At 32.4% G+C, this 16,568-nt stretch overlaps 1 protein-coding gene across 10 annotated transcripts in view; it reads right to left on the bottom strand.

Annotated features, from left to right (window-relative positions):
• CHD9 (chromodomain helicase DNA binding protein 9) overlaps positions 1–16,568 on the bottom strand; it is a 298,663-nt gene that overhangs the window by 125,759 nt on the left and 156,336 nt on the right. For all 10 annotated transcript variants that reach the window (XM_077132437.1, XM_077132435.1, XM_077132440.1 and 7 more), the window contains one exon: positions 3,165–3,276. In XM_077132437.1, the coding sequence (XP_076988552.1) occupies positions 3,165–3,276 (112 nt within the window). The remainder of the gene's footprint in view (positions 1–3,164; positions 3,277–16,568) is intronic.

The raw sequence follows: 16,568 nt of genomic DNA, 5'->3' as shown, positions 1-16,568 counted from the left end.
CTGTTTATTTAACTGGTTCACACTTTGGACAACATGTATTTTAAATTATTACTACTTTCCCATATTTGCCCCAAACTTAAAAGTACATTTGATGAATAATGGTTAAACAATTAATTGGGGACATAAACCAAGATGAATAAATTAATATTTGCCACAAAACATAAAACTGTGCTTTAAAAAAAGAATTATATAAAATATTTAAAAATATACACAAAGTAATAAAGTATTAAATCTACAAGTAATTAAATTTGAATGACTGAAGAAACTGCTTTACTGACTTTACTAGACTTCCTTGAAAATGAACGTCATCACTACCATAAAAACAGAAACAAGCCTTTTAAAAAGTATTACATGTAACAGCCTTCTTTTTAAATAATGTAAATAATTTAAAGTCATGTATTAAACACATGTGGCTTTACTTACCTCCCTATTTATCTAAAATTTGTTTCAGAAGTTTTGTGTTTCAAAAGAGAATTTTTAAAAACACAAATTTACATATTTTTTGATGTTCCTACCATAAAAACAAGATCCCAGGTTGTTTTCGAAAATTCCAAAGGCCTCAGGTTTGCTTCTTCCATCCCTTCCTAAAATCTCTTGGGTGGAGGCATCTGTCAACTGCTTCATTGCTCAGTATTTGATAAATCTATCCTCTTTCCATTTCCATCTGTATCCCTAGTAAAATAACCCTAGTGCTCTCCTTTTGGCTACTGCCAATATTTCTATACAGCAAGTTTTTCATTTACTTCCAAAGCTATGACAAAAACGGCCAAGTCAGTGCAGCAGTGTAGGGACAAACTGTTGTCACCAATGAGGTTGCAATGACCTTTAACATTATACCTATGCCCTTTCTCTCAGAAGTGAAATAATGAGAGAAAAGAAATCATATGATTAGCTAGCTCATTCAAATTTAATAGACAACTCCATACTTTACTTAGGCTGTTCATTCACAGGATCACCATCTCTTGGCCATAAAGACAGACATTTACATTTTAAAATCTCAAACACTTTCATTAACATGGGAGACAAGAAACTGGCAGTACAAAAATTAAAATAAAAGGAATTCTAGAAACCCGATTTCCACACATCATATTTTGGGAAAATAATTAAATATTTACTACATCCAGGAAAAAATTTACATGAATATCTTAAATTAATACTAGGCTAAAAGAATGCTTAGAATTCTACTATAGGCATCATGAAGCTCTTACTGTTCAAGAATTGTTTAAATTAATAACCAACAGTGACTTTTATTATTCTACTAAAAACATGTATTATCAACGTTATGTCTCACTAGGCATAATCCTTCTACCTAATAAAGTTTGGAAATAATTCAGTATATTTGTAGAATATTTTGTTAGTCTCACCAATACGGTTTCCTTTCTAGTCTCTTAGGCATCTATTCATATTCTGAAATGCCTCACTTAATCTTTAGTAATATATTTGATTTCACCATAAATCATTTTCCACTGGGGTATATAGTCACACATTAGGTAAAGCCAAAAAAGGTATCGTTCTTATCAATTATTTCCTTCTGTCCTGTAGCATCTCCACTATTTAAAAATATAAAAACTAATTTGATGCCCACATTTTACTAATGTGCCCTCCTTCTGGCTCATTTTCTTTCTCCTTCCTGTTGTTCAAAGTACAATTTAAAACTAGTGACAAATCTTCCTTTTAAATTTTTTGTACTTTGAGATTTTCCTTCTTACGTATCTTGGTTTAATCAGATCAGGTCACTGCACTTTACATAAGAGGTCAGAAGCATTATGCTTTTAAATGACTAATAAATACTTCATTTTGACAGCATATAGCTAGCTTCCAATAATGATCCTAGTATCTGCTGCAAGGGCATTTTCATTAAATTTAGGATTCTAAATTTAGTTGTACTATTGAAATACTTTGTTAAGATTAAAGGCAACAAAATTAAATACCAGTTTCACATTCCTAAACCAAACCTTAAACTTAATTAGTTTAAGCTTTCAAATCTTGAGAATCCATCATTGTGGATGGAAGTTACATGCATCTCTCCACCATTTATATAATGATGCATTTAAATATATTAACAAATATAGTTCTATAATTGATAACTACAAAATATTTCTTCTCCTATTTATTTATTTATTTATTTATTTATTTATTTATTTAAGCGTGTTAAAGCAACACACCTGCCAAAGCAATCTAATGCTATAGTGAAAAGCATGGACAAAATGTGACATATTAACCTAGTCTATCATTTCATTGTTTGATAATTAAATAATAGAGAAATGGCCAGCAATATTCTAGTAAAAATTAAACTAAATTTTTCTCATATTGAATAAGTTAAATATAAGTTTGCCTAAGTTAAGGATAACACATGAAGAAAAAGCCAGGCCATATAATAATTAGGAGCTTTGATCACTGCCCTTACCTCAACTCTTGCAGCAGCCCAGGAGCCTTGAGCCACTACTCTCCCATTGGATAAGAAGCTGCATAAGGAAGAAGAAAGGCCATTCAGGGGCTTTCTGGCCCCGTAATTCAACAACTGCCACCACCCCTACGGCCTATGGTAGTAATTTAATTACTAAAAAGCAGAGGGTGGCCTGATTTATTATGACCTTCACTATATATTTTTCCTAACTTCACGGGGTTATTTTGAAAATTCAAGTATTTAAAAAAACAAAACAAAACAAAAAGGCAAGAGGCATAGTATTTATATCTACATTAGGGAATTTTTTATTTCTTCCACATAATCAGACAAAGGACTTATCCCTATGAATGATTCCACTTGCTTTATCATTTGCATGTGAGTTTAAAAGTTAGTCTTTCTGTCATTAAGTTCATTCAAAAGCACTCTACAAGTGCAGGATAATATCACATCTAATGATACCTCTCTATGCTAAAAGCCATCAGGGACTCTGGAGTGTTACTTTTAACCTCTTTGGGTTTCAGTTTCATTATTTGAAAAATGAGGAGTCTGGAGAAGTTATGCAAGTTTCCCCCCCGAGTCTAACATTCTATTGTAATACTATTAGGAGCATATGGTAATAATTCTGTCACATTAAGTTCTACCATAAAATAAAACGCATTTTTAATACTAAACTAGAGTGTAAGTATCTATAAGACAATATTATACTACCTAAATAATTCTAACTGTTTTATTTATCAGTAAAACTTTCAGTACTCACTTGAGAGTCCTCATCTTTGAATGTATGCTGTGACATCTGCTCATTATCAGATACTTCATCTGAAGACTCATTCTTTCTTTTTTGTTTCTTACCCAATGTAATAATGAGTTTGCTGTTTCAAGAGGAAAAAATTAAACATTAAGAACTCTTCCATTTTTACATATTTTTTTGGTCAACAAAGAGTTGTCCTGAGAAATTTTCTTCCATTTTATATTATACAACATCTAACCAAACATGATAATTATCATGAAATCCATAATGATATTTTCAACAATTAAACTCTAATGGAATAAATACAAATCAATACTATAGTTAATGTATTTCTAATACAAAAAGGCAGTCAAGGTCTATTACTTACTACTCAGGTTCAGGATTACTTTTCATGGGAAAAATGACAGGTGATACAACTATATTTAATAATAAAAAGAAATCATATTTTATTATCTTGTAGACTTAGAATGAGGAATTTTTTCCTTCTAATTCATTAAATTAAAATACCACTTATCCTTCAATGCCATCTATTTCCTAAAAAGATTCTATTACTTATTTTTCTTTTTTTAATTGTAAAAACCTAACATACAAACATACATTCTCAACATACAAACATTTCATACATGGTGTATGACTCACAATATCATCATATAGTTGTGTATTCATCATGATAACTTTTTTGAACATCTGCATCACTCCAGAAAAAGAAATAAAAAAGAAAAAACTCATACATACCGTACCCCTTACCCTCCCCTCCCTCTCACTGATTACTGGTATTTCAATCTACTCAATTTATTTTAACCTTTGTTGCCCCCATTATTTATTTTTTATTTTAATATTTCTTCCTCCTATTATTTACTTATTTTTAATCCATATGGTTTACTCATCTGTACATAAGGTAGATAAAAGGAGCATCAGACATCAGGTTTTCACAATCACACAGTCACACTGTGAAAGCTATATCATTATACAATCATCTTCAAGAAACATGGCTACCGGAACACGGCTCTACATTTTCAGATACTTCCCTCCAGTCTCTCCATTATACCTTAACTGTAAGTAATATTTATATAATGCATAAGAATAATGTACAGGATAACCTCTTAACTCTGTTTGAAATATTTCAGCCATTCACACTCTTTTCTCTCTTCCCCCTTTTAGTCAAGAAGGTTTTCTCACACCCTTAATGCTATGTCCCAGCTTATTCTAGGATTTCTGTCCCACATTGCCAGGAAGGTTTACACCCCTGGGGGTCATGTCCCACGTAGAGAGGTGGAGTGCAGAGATCTTGTTGTGTTGGCTGAGAGAGAGAGAGGCCACATCTGAGCAACAAAAGAGGTTCTCTGGGGATGACTCTAATGCCTAATTGTAGGTAGGCTTAGCATACCCTTTGCGGGGAGAAATTTCATATGAACAAACCCCAAGATTTAGAGCTCGGCCTACTGCTTTGGTTGTCCCCACTGCTTGTGAGAATATCAGGAATTCTCCACGCGGGAAAGCTGAATTTTCCCCCTTTCTCGCCATTCCCCTAAGGGGATTTTGCAAATATTTTTTTATTCACTATTCAAATCACTCTGGGATTTATCAGGGCATCACTCTGGACAAAACTACAAAATCTCATGCTCTACTCAAGGTTCCATGTACTTACAGTGTACAATTAAACTGTCCACATAATTTATATTAGGAAATGCACTAGTCAAAATATAAATTTTGTACCAGTTTTTTGCTTTAGTCACACATAAGTTAAAGTTTTAAAATATGAATTACCATCTATTTTCAACAGTCTGCAGTACTGACATTCCTTTGTTCTTTCTCATGCAAAAACGTTTTTAAATTTGTACATTTAGTCACTAGCATTATACACTCTAGGCATTCCTAGATGATACCATCTCAGTCTTTGTTGTCTGTCTTTCCTTCTGATTTCATTTGTGCCCCCAGCCCTCCTTCCTCTATCATTCTCACATTCGGCTTCATTCAGTGAACTAACATTATCGTATTGCAATGACAAGTATTGTGCTATCCGTTTCTGAATTTTTCCAATCAGTCCTGTGCACAATCTGTATCCCTTCAGCTCCAATTGTCCAAGATGTACCCTATTTCTATCACCTGATGACTTCTGCTCTTAACTAAAATTCTTCAAGTTCATTCACTAATGTAAGTTCACATCAGTGAGTCCATACAGTATTTGTCCTTTTCTTTTTGGCTAATTTCACTCAGCATAATATCCTTAAGGTCCATGCTGTTACATACTTCATAACTTTATTCTGTCTTACAGTTGCATGATATTCCATCTTATGTATATACTACAGCTTGTTTAGCCACTCGTCTGTTGATTAACATTTTAGCTTTTTCCATCTCTTGTCAATTGTAAATAATGCTGCTATAAACATTGGTATGCAAATGTTCGTTTGTGTCTTTGCCTGTATGTCCTCTCAGTAGATACCTAGCAATGGTATTGCCAGATTATATGGCAATATAGCTTTGCTTCCTCAGCTTCCTGACGAACTGCCAAACTGCCTTCTACAGTGGTTGTACCACTTGACATTCTCACCAACAGTGGATAAGTGTGCCTCTTTCTCCACATCCTCTCCATCACTTGTCGTTTTCTGTTTTATCGATAATGGCCATTTTGGTGGGTGTGAGATGATATCTCATTGTGGTTTTGACTTGCATTTCCCTAATAGCCAGGGAAGTTGAGCATCTTTTCATGTGCCTTTTAGCCATTTGTATTTCTTCTTCTGAGAAGTGTCTGTTTATGTCTTTTGCCCATTCTGTAAATAGGTTATTTGACTTTTTGTTGTTGAGTTGAACAATCTCTTTATATATTCTGGATACTAGGCTCTTATTTGACATATCATTTCCAAATATTGTTTCCTATTGTGTAGGCTGTCTTTTTACTTTCTTGTAGTTCTTTGATGCACAAAAGGGTTTAATTTTGAGGAGTTCCCATTTATTTAATTCTTTCTTCAATGCTTGTGCTTCGGATATAAGATCTAGGAAACCGCCTCCTATTATAAGATTTATAAGATATTTCCCTACCCTTTCTTCTAACAGTTTCATGGTCTTAGATCTAATGTTGAGGCCTTGATTCATTTTGAGTTAATTTTTGTATAGGGTGTGAGATATGGATCCTCTTTCATTCTTTTTCATGTGGATAACCAGTTCTCTAGGCACCATTTATTGAAGAGACTGTTCTGTTCCAGGTGAGTTGGTTTGAATGCCTTATCAAATATCAGTTGTCCATAGATGAGAGGGTCTATATCTGAACACTCTATTCGATTCCATTGGTCAGTATATCTATCTTTATGCCAGTACCATGCTGTTTTGACCACTGTGGCTTCATAATATGCCTTAAAGTCAGGTAGTATGAGACCTACAACTTCATTTTTCCTCCTCAGGATATTTTTAGCTATTCGGGGCACCCTACCCTTCCAGATAAATTTGGTTAATGATTTTACTATTCTACTTCTTTTTACCATATAATGATTTCTCCCTTACTTACCAACAACTTAACAATTAGTTGCTCTTTAATGATTTCATTTATGTTGAGGCTTAATTTAGATATATTACATGTTCCTAAAGAGTAACAACTATTATTTTTATATTCTCCATAGTTTACGTATATAATAGTACATATTTTTATTTGTATATATATAATTTTATATATTAGTGTTTATACAAATAAAATGTATAATTATCTAAAATGAAAACGTGTTTTAGGTTTTCTCCTTATCAGAGATAGAAGTACAGAGTGCCCATATTTCCTCAGCAGCTTCAATAGAAATGGGGGCATAATTTTAAAATACCATACTTATCACAGACCATGCTAACTACTAATCAGCAAAATTCTGTATTCCAAAATAGAAAACTCTCAAAATACTTTCTATATAAGGTATTCATTCACTCTTTCAAAAAGTTATTTACTAATGAGAGAGAACTTGGAGACTAAGAGTATACATTTTGAAATCACATGGACAAAAATTTAAATCCTAGTCCTACCATTTATCTATCTGTGTGAGATGCTAGGCAAACTACATGACCTCATTCATACTTTCCTTGCCTGGAAAACAGAGAAGGTATTAAAATCGCTATCTCCATTATTGTTGAGAATTAAGTAAGATGAGGTATGTTAGTCCTTAGGGCACGCTTTGCACATAGTTATTTCTCAACTAATGATAACTATTTCTACTTATTATATGCTGGGCACTTTCCTAGGTTCTCAGATTTGAAGTCCCTAACCTTAAAGTATCATTTTTAGACAATGCTTTTGGCTGAAATGCTGAAGTGGAAATTAGTACAGGATGTAATGTGAACATAAAGAAAGAAGTGCTTAAATCTTTCAAGAAGTAAATGAGGCTTTACAGAAAAAAGGTTTGAGATAAGGAATTCAAAAGAGTACTTTCTAATCAGGAGATATCAGAGAAGTGAGAAGAAACCTGGAATGAAAATAGCATGACAGGAATACACAGAGAACTGCAGATGAACAGGGCAAAAAGCTGGACAGGTTGGTAGAGTGAATCTCATTGAAGGCCTTTATGCCATGCACAGAGTTAATATTTTATTGTAAGACCAGCTTTTAAGCTACACAGAGCAGGAACTTGAAAGGAATCTAGTCTTGTTCATTGCTGTCAACAAATTAATGAACAGGAACTCAGATATTTTTGAATAAATGAAAAATAGAAAGCTACTAGAAGACATAAGAATTCTGAACAAATCCAATCCCTCATTTTCCCTAAATCTATAGTACAACAATCTACTAATGTTGAGGCAAAATGTAAATTCAGAAAAGTGCATCCATCATAAGAGTGCAACTCAATGAACTTTCTCAAATAGCACATTTGTGTAACTAACTTTCAGATTAAGAGACATTCTTAATTTCCCAGAAGCCTCTTCTTATCCCTCCTCTTTCAGTAATTACCTCCTCCTACAAGTAGACATTACCCTGCTGGTTATTATTTGGTACAACAACCTGAGGCACTTATACAGATGATCAACAGCAATATCAGGGACAATTCTAGGTATAATTGGGCAGTAGAAATGTGTATTTGATGTTCTTCAATATTTGCTATCCATGTCCAATGTAACTTGTAGTTTATAGATGAGAATGTCACTAGTCAAAGGAGAGTTTAGTTGCTTAAGTAAGTTTCCTACGAAATGTAAATCAAGACCTGCTAATATCCTTCAATATACTGCTTAAAAAGACATTTTCTCGGAAGTCGTTAGGCTAAATGAATTATATGAAATAAACACTTGACACAATTTCTGTGTGACTGTTTAAAGACTCCGAATGAATAAAAGTCCAACAAATAAAAGTGCTTTCTACTGAATAAAACTCCATAGAGTTTTTTAAAAATTAAAAACGAATATGAAGAGAGAATATATAGTTAATACCTTCTTGGAGGTGGGAATAGGTTAAAGAAGAGTGTTTCTCATTACACCTTAGGTAAGACTTTGTTACATCAAGTATCTGAAAAAGGAACTTTTATTTTGTTTCTGATATATTCTGTATTTACCTTCCAATATTGTTCCGATGGGTCCAGAATCTCTTTTTATCCCATAAACTTATTAACCATTTTAACAACCCATATAAAATCATTCTCAAATTCTAACTTTGTAAGAGGTATTTCAGATGTAGTAGTTTTCTACTAAGACTTTTTCAGTCTAAATGTTTACATATACCCTTTCTGTTCATTTCCATGTTAGGAAAAAAATAGATTCTAAAACTAGAAGTAATTCTTGACTGGGTAAAATATCTGTGCTTGGGTTCTTTTTTTAGATTGAAAAACTAGGGTTACTTAAATGGAACACTGATTCTTCAGAAGGGTGAAGTTATAATTTATCATAAGCTCTAACATAGTATTTAGTGATAACACAAAGGGGAATAATGAATTAGATTGGTATTAGATCAGAAGTTCCCAAATGAGTGGGAAAGGCTTCATTAGAATGCTGTCTGTTAACAATATAGATACCTTATGATGAAACATAAGAAAAAAACAAATGAAGAGACATTTAACAAAACAACTGGCCAATATGCATAAAAAATGAAAAAGTCATAAAAGACAAAGAAAGAATAATTATCCCCAATTGGAGGAAATTAAAGAGACATAATAACAAAATCAAATGTGGGATTTGAATTGGGTCCTGGCTAAAAAAAAAAAAAAAAAAAAAAGTAGAACTGACAAAATTTGCATGAACTGTAGATTAGTTAATAGGACTGTATAAATATTACTTTCCTTGGTTTTGATAATCTATGGTTATGTAAGATGTTAACATTTGAGGAAGCTGGGTCAAGAGTATAAGGGAACTCTGGGCTATTTTTGCAACTTTTTTGTAAGTATGAAATTATTTCAACTAAAAAGTTTTTAAAAATTATAGACTTCTGGGTTTCTTGTTCCAAAGTGGGGGCCCTATCTACTTTCAAAAAATTTTCCAAGAGATTCTGATGTTCTATCAGGTTTAGGAACCACTGGCTCACAGAATAATAACTAGCACAGAAAACTCTAAGAACAAATATTTGGGATAATAAAACTAAATAGAATATTTAAAGTTGTGTAAAGATAATTAAATTTTTTAAAATTTTAAAAGTGCTTTTGCAATATCTCAGTTAATTCTGAGAACAACTCTGTGAGGTAGGCAAGGCAAATGTTCATCCCACTATACTGATCGGAAAACTTCAGCTCCTAAAGGTGAAACAAAACTGCCAAAGTCACAAGTCTAGCAGAGACAATAAGCCTCTTTATTTCTAATTTACTTTATCCAATATATCTTACTGATTTTAAAATAAACATAAAAAATTCAACCAGTCAATAGATATTTACTATCAATAAAGATGGACTGTACATTTATGTTCTTTATAAGGGTTGTAAAATTTCCCCCCATTATATCCTCAACAAATCTTCCTAGCCCTTTACTCTTTATTTCTTCTTCTGGAACCCCAATGATTCTTATATTTCTGTGCTTTGTTCTGCCCATCAATTCTTTGAGAGCCAATTCAAATTTTTCTATCTTTTTTGCCATTTGCTGTTTTGAAAGTTTGAATTCAGTTGTCCTGTCCTCTAGTTAGCTTATTCCTTCTTCTGCCTCTTCAAATGTGCTGCTGTGTCTCTAGTATGTTTCATTTTGTCTACAGCATCCTTAATCTCCGTGATATCTGCTATTTTTCTATTTATTCTTTCAAATTCCTCTTTACGCTTTTCTAATGTCTTTCTGATCTCCTTTATGTCATTAGTCATCCCATTTATTTTATTTAGTAGAGTTATATGAACATCTTTAATTGGTTGTTCCAATGTCCGTGTCTCCTCTGGTGTTTTAATTTGGTTGTTAGGCTGGGCTATCTGTCTGGATTGTGATACGCTTAGTGATCTTCTGTTGTTTTTGCTGCATGTAAATACCTTGATGGATTTACTTTGGAAGTTGATTTCCTTCAATAGTCTAAAGCCTTGTATTTGTGGGATGGATGTGTAGCAGGATGTAGGGCACGGGGCAGGGCACGACAGCGCAGTGATGTGCTACAGCATAGGTATGGGCACAGGTTGGGGATGCTATGCTGGTGCCTGTGAACGTGGGCGCCCAGCAGCAGGTGAGGATGTGGCTGTATGGGTGCACGGGTCTAGGGGGTGTGGCCCTGGTGTGCACTGGTATAGGGCATGGGCCCTTTGTGCACATGCACAGAGCTATGGCAGTAGGTTGGCGTTATGCCTGCATGGGCTGGGGGCAGATATGACCCGGCTGAGCAGGTCAGCGCTTTTCCAGAGCTGGGGGCATGACTGGGGGCTGTGTAAATGTGCAGGTCTAAGAGTACCATAAACTGATGTACCCTTGGCATAGATCTCAGGGGGCTGTAGGCATGACTGGCAATGAGCAGGTGAAGAACCAATGGAAAGGTATTTAAAACTCCTGTGTTAACATTCCTATCTATCATAACTTGCCAAACCCCAACCAAAACCATTCCCACCAACTCTAAAGAACACCTTGGGCAATATAATGGATTCTACAAAGGTTCTATGCCCTAGGGCAACTTTCCAGAAACCTGCAATCTCCAGCTGGGCCCCTGGACCAGATATGTCCTGAAACTTAGAAGTTCCAGCCTCTCCAGAACATTAGCTAGTTTCATCTCTCTACCCCATATTATTGACAGTCCCTTCTAACATGAAAAAGTTAGAAGGACCATAGCCCAAATACCCCTAAAGAGAGGGACAGAAAGATCAAAGGTGAAGGTGGCATTATACAAAGAAGATAGGATTTGACAAATGAATATAAAATCTCTTTTAGTCTCTAGTATCTCAGAGCAGATGGAAGTGAAAACCTAAAATTGTGGAACTGTAACCCATGCCAAACTCTGAAATCTGTCCTACAACTAACTAATTGCGGTGCTATGCATTGAAATTTTTTGCTTTTTTGTATATACATTATTTTTTACAAAAAAGTTGATTGTGATGATAAAAAACTATTTATTCCTTCTAGCCATCTATATTCTGGAGCAGCTAGTTGGAAACACCTGAGAGGATCATATTATAGCCCATGACAACAAACTCTGGGATCTGTACTACAACTACTTGTTGAAGAGTACATTGAAAACTATTGCTTTTTTCTTTCCTTGCTTTCTATATATGTTATATTATGCAATAAAATAAGTTTAAAAAAAGGTACTTAACAAATAAAAAGAAATAACACACTATATTATCTTTTAGTAAATTATTAAGGTTAAAGTTTATCTGGCTTTTGAACAATCAGAAATCTCTATTGCCAAAAATGTTATGTTTTTTGAAGGAAATCAGATGATCCTATAGTACAAAAAGTAAAATAAAATCAGTTAAGCACCATACACAATTTCCACAGATCATTCCATTCTTCCATAGCGGATTACATAGTGTTTTACTCTATTAAATCTAAAATAAAACCTTACTATAAATGAAAATAAATCTTCGCTATAAATATTTTCTTCAAATAAATTGACAGCATTAAGGAAAAATATCACCAAAGTAAAGCAACTGAGTAATATACGTATATATCAATAAAAAGGCTCTCTGAAAAAAATTTTTTAAAGCAATAAAGGGATCAGTTATCAATGTAGGCAAACTGTAACAATGAATACTTAAGTAAAGGAATTAAACCACCAGAACATGGGTTGTTTCAGACAACTAAAAACAATTTCCATCTATGGTTTCAGTTTGAATGTTAATTCATCTGATAAGCATAAGGACTAGCAAACTTCAGGGTTTACACTTGAAATATCTATATTTGATTTTCAGATATAATTTATGTACTCATCTAAATCCTGCTTACCTCGTATTAGTAGATGCTGTGTAATGAGTTACATTCTACACTGTGTCGATCTGTAATTGTCCCCTCCTGATTCTCTCATTGTAATAGTTGGACAAACAATGAATCCTACTCAATTAGCCCATTTAATAGATGCAAAATAATATTTCATATTATAATTTTTTCTTTGTAAACCAAATGAAAGGCACTGGGGCTATTTTAAAGTCATGAAATATATATATAAATATATATGCATTAATACAGTATTATACTAAGTATTATAAGTATTTACAAATATTTGTAATACATATGTATTTAAATACTTATTAAAAGAAAGAAATATATATATATGTATCTAAATAAACAAACTTAATTTGGTGAAATGACTTCAGTTTAAAGTTTCATTCGAGACCCCAGCTTAAACCGATTGGGAAAAACAAGCCAGTTTTAAGGAGTTCTTTATTTTACTTAAAATTGTAATCTTCAAACACATAAAAGTAACATTAATAGTAAGCTTTTAGTGATTTGGACTATTCATCACTTCCTGTTTGAGGAAAAACCATTATTATTTTTTGCTGAGTTCTTACACATAAATAACTACTAAGGGTACAACTATTAGCTGAATATTAAACATTTTCAATATATTCATTAGCAGTTAAAATATGAAGACAATTTAATATTTAATTACATTTTAAAAAAGAAAATAACAGTGTTCATGTTAAAAAATATTGGTGAAGCAAAAACATTAAAATTCAACTACTTTACTTCAGTGGTTCTATGTACATTGTTTTTTCACATACTGGAATCTCTGAAATTGATATTCATCTAATAATCAAAGGTGCACCATAGTTTTGATAGCAGTATTTTTTCCTAAACCATAAAATAATGATGTCATTATCAATGACATCTGCAATTCAATGAAATATAGCACCATCTTTTTGTTAATGAGGAAATCTTTTATAATGTAAAAGTATACTAAAATGGAACTGTAAATATTAATGAAATTCATTATATTAAATAATGTATATAGCAACTCTTTCTGTAGATGAAAATGTTTCAGATTTTCATTGAGATTTTTATGAAAAAGTGATATTTATTGCAACTTTCTGAAATATTAAAAAAATATAAGCCAATATTTGATCAAATGGACAGTGGAAATTTTTGTTGGGAAATATAGTGTCCACCAGGCTGTTGAGTACATTAGAATCATAGAAATTATATAACTATATTCAAACAGAACTTCAGTTTATGTTATTTTGAGGTCACAATTACATAACATGTTTAAAATCCCACTAGCTCCCTCTTAGCCTGATAAGAACTGGAACTGATATTTTTCAATGGTAATTTCTAGAGTTCACCGAGTTTTATAATTTAAATGTAAGCAGTGAAATCAGTAAATCATTTTATCTTCTTTGCTTTTAAAATAATTTTAAAACTTATCATAGACAAAAAACAGTGGTAAATAATGCATGGCATAAACTTACTCTGTATTTTCTATTATTCAAGAAACAATCAGTTGATACATTTGAACTTTATTCAAATAGATAGCAAATTTCTATTATTTTGAAAACTTGCAATCATGGGATCATTTGTCACTTTGTTGTCAAGACTATTAAGTAATAATTACCATTTTCTGATCATTCATCTTATTGTTCACTCATTCTATTATATAAATATGGCTCTCTATAGCCATGCATGTGAACACAATTACACGTGAGTTTTGTTTTAAAAATATAGACATGTTCGATTCCTGAAGCCTGCTCATGCAAAAAAAAAAAAGCAAAACACAAAATCAAACAAATAAACAAACAAATACAAACATTCATACATATATGTGATGTAGTTAATAAATATTACTTTCCTCCTTCTTTCTTGGAGGATTTCAAAAAGACTACAGTAAACAAAGGCTAAATATAATTTCTAGAGCTAATTTGATGTTTTATTGTTTTTCTTTATGACGTACACATTATACTTAATTTCTGCTTGAATTTGACAAACATCTCTAAATTTAGTGTTTTCTGTTTAGCTAAAGAGAAAAGCTACTTCTAATACCAGATAACTAGTATTTTTGTAATGAAAAGAAAGAATAATTATGAGTAAGGCAAAAGAGAAAGATCTTAAATTTAATCATAAGGGATTATGACAGATTAAATTTGGGGGGCCACAAGAGCATTTTTAAGTATCAGAAGTATGCAACCTTTGTCAATCAGATGATGTATATACAGGCAATATGAAGTAAATTTTGACAGGCAATATGGAAAAATTTGAATGTCAAAATTATATACCATAAATAAAAAAACAAAGCTTCAACCAGATCATGTACAACCCTATTAGATAATCTAAAACCTTTTAAGACCATAAGAAAGTTTCATTGGATAGCTCAGAATGAATTTTACTAATTTATTTTAGAATCTAACTAATATTACAATGTCATAAATTTATGTTCCTTTTGTTTTACAAAGGATTAGCTACCATTTCTGTTTTTTATTTAATAAAGCAAATTCAACCATTTGGCATTCCTTAATATTTAATTTTTTCATTCCTTCACCTATTCATTCCATGAAATATTCATGGAACATCTATTATGTACCTACTATAACTTGAAGAAATATGTGTTATTCTACCTAAAAAGTAGTTTTTTAGAACCTGATTGCCAAGATTAATACTATGAAAAATGTAAAAATAAAAAAAAAACTGGTTCCCACACCCATCTCACCCTTCATTTTGCACCTGCCATTTCCACTTCAACTCTAACATAAAACCATGGGCAGCCCCCTCAAACTCCAAATACATTTCGAGCAAAATTTATCAGTCCTAAATGCTATACTAACTAACCTGATAAAGTCACAAATACAAGCTGATGTGAAAATAGCAATTAATAATTTAACCTAGGGTGGTACGATGGTGGCTCAGTGGCAGAATTCTCACCTGCTGTGCCAGAGACCCGGGTTCGATTCCCAGTGCCTGCCCATGTCAAAAAATAAATAAATAAAAATAAGTTAACCTAGTATACAGCTTTACAAGAAGCAACTAGCTTTGTCTGTTTTTGTTTTGTTTTAACAGATCCTATTTAGGACAATGCCTTAATAGAAAGAGAACCAAGGTCATTGAATAAGAATTTAGCTTGAAGCAAAGGGCCTAGTTTCTGACCTTGGCTTTTTTCCCTAAATAGCTTTAGTGTAATCTTTTTTATGTTTTCAGAAAATAATAATAGATAACACTTATTGAGTATTAAGTATATTCCAGATACTGTTCTATATGCCTTAAATGCTATTAATGTAAAACAATGAGACAAGTATTAACATTATTTCCATTTTATATATAAGGAAACAAAAGTTTCGAGTGGTTCAGTATTTTCCTAGGGTCATACTGGCTTGTAAGTGATAAAACTGGGATTTCAACAAATGTAATTGGCAGCAGAGTCAAACAACTGAACTACATTAACATACTACATATGCCCAGCCTATCTCACAGAACTATTGTAAAGAGCAAAAGAGACTTTTTGTGAAGGTGCTCTGAAAAAAACACTGCATTCCTTGTATTCTTAAAAAATCATTTGGGTGGGCCGCGGTGGCTCAGCGGGCAAAGTGCTTGCCTGCTATGCCGGAGGACCTCGGTTCGATTCCCGGCCCCAGCCCATGTAACAAAAACGGAAAAACAAAATACAATAAAGCAAGAAAATGTTTGGAAATGTTTCCCTTTCTTCCTTCCTTCCTTCCTTCTATCCTTCCTTCCTTCTCTCTGTCTTTCCTTTAAAAAAAAAAAAAAAAAAAAAAAAAAAAAATCATTCTATAGAAGTAAAAGAAATAATGAAAAGATTTCAAGCACGTTAGCAGAGGCAGTATTGCTTTTCTTCAAATTAGTCTTTCTATATCAATTATATCTATGAAGTTGTAGTCAATCCATAAAAATTATTGTTCACAAATTTAACAACTTTTAAAGTTCCAGCACACATTCCCTTCAAAATGATTTGAAATCAGTAATTTGATATCAGCAACAGCTCAATTCTTTCAAAATTAAGAGAAATATAAGGCTTTTTAACAGAAATGCTTATTAAATGTTCTAAGAAATGATCGTGATGATGAATATACAACTATGAGATAAAAAAAGAATGTTCATATTTATGTTGATTGGTTTTATTAATAAAATTTT

The sequence above is a fragment of the Tamandua tetradactyla genome, chromosome 16, assembly GCF_023851605.1.
Source record: "Tamandua tetradactyla isolate mTamTet1 chromosome 16, mTamTet1.pri, whole genome shotgun sequence".
Classification (NCBI taxonomy): domain Eukaryota; kingdom Metazoa; phylum Chordata; class Mammalia; order Pilosa; family Myrmecophagidae; genus Tamandua; species Tamandua tetradactyla.
The sequence above is the reverse complement of the archived record's forward strand: the minus strand, read 5'-3'. Positions and strand labels throughout refer to the sequence as shown.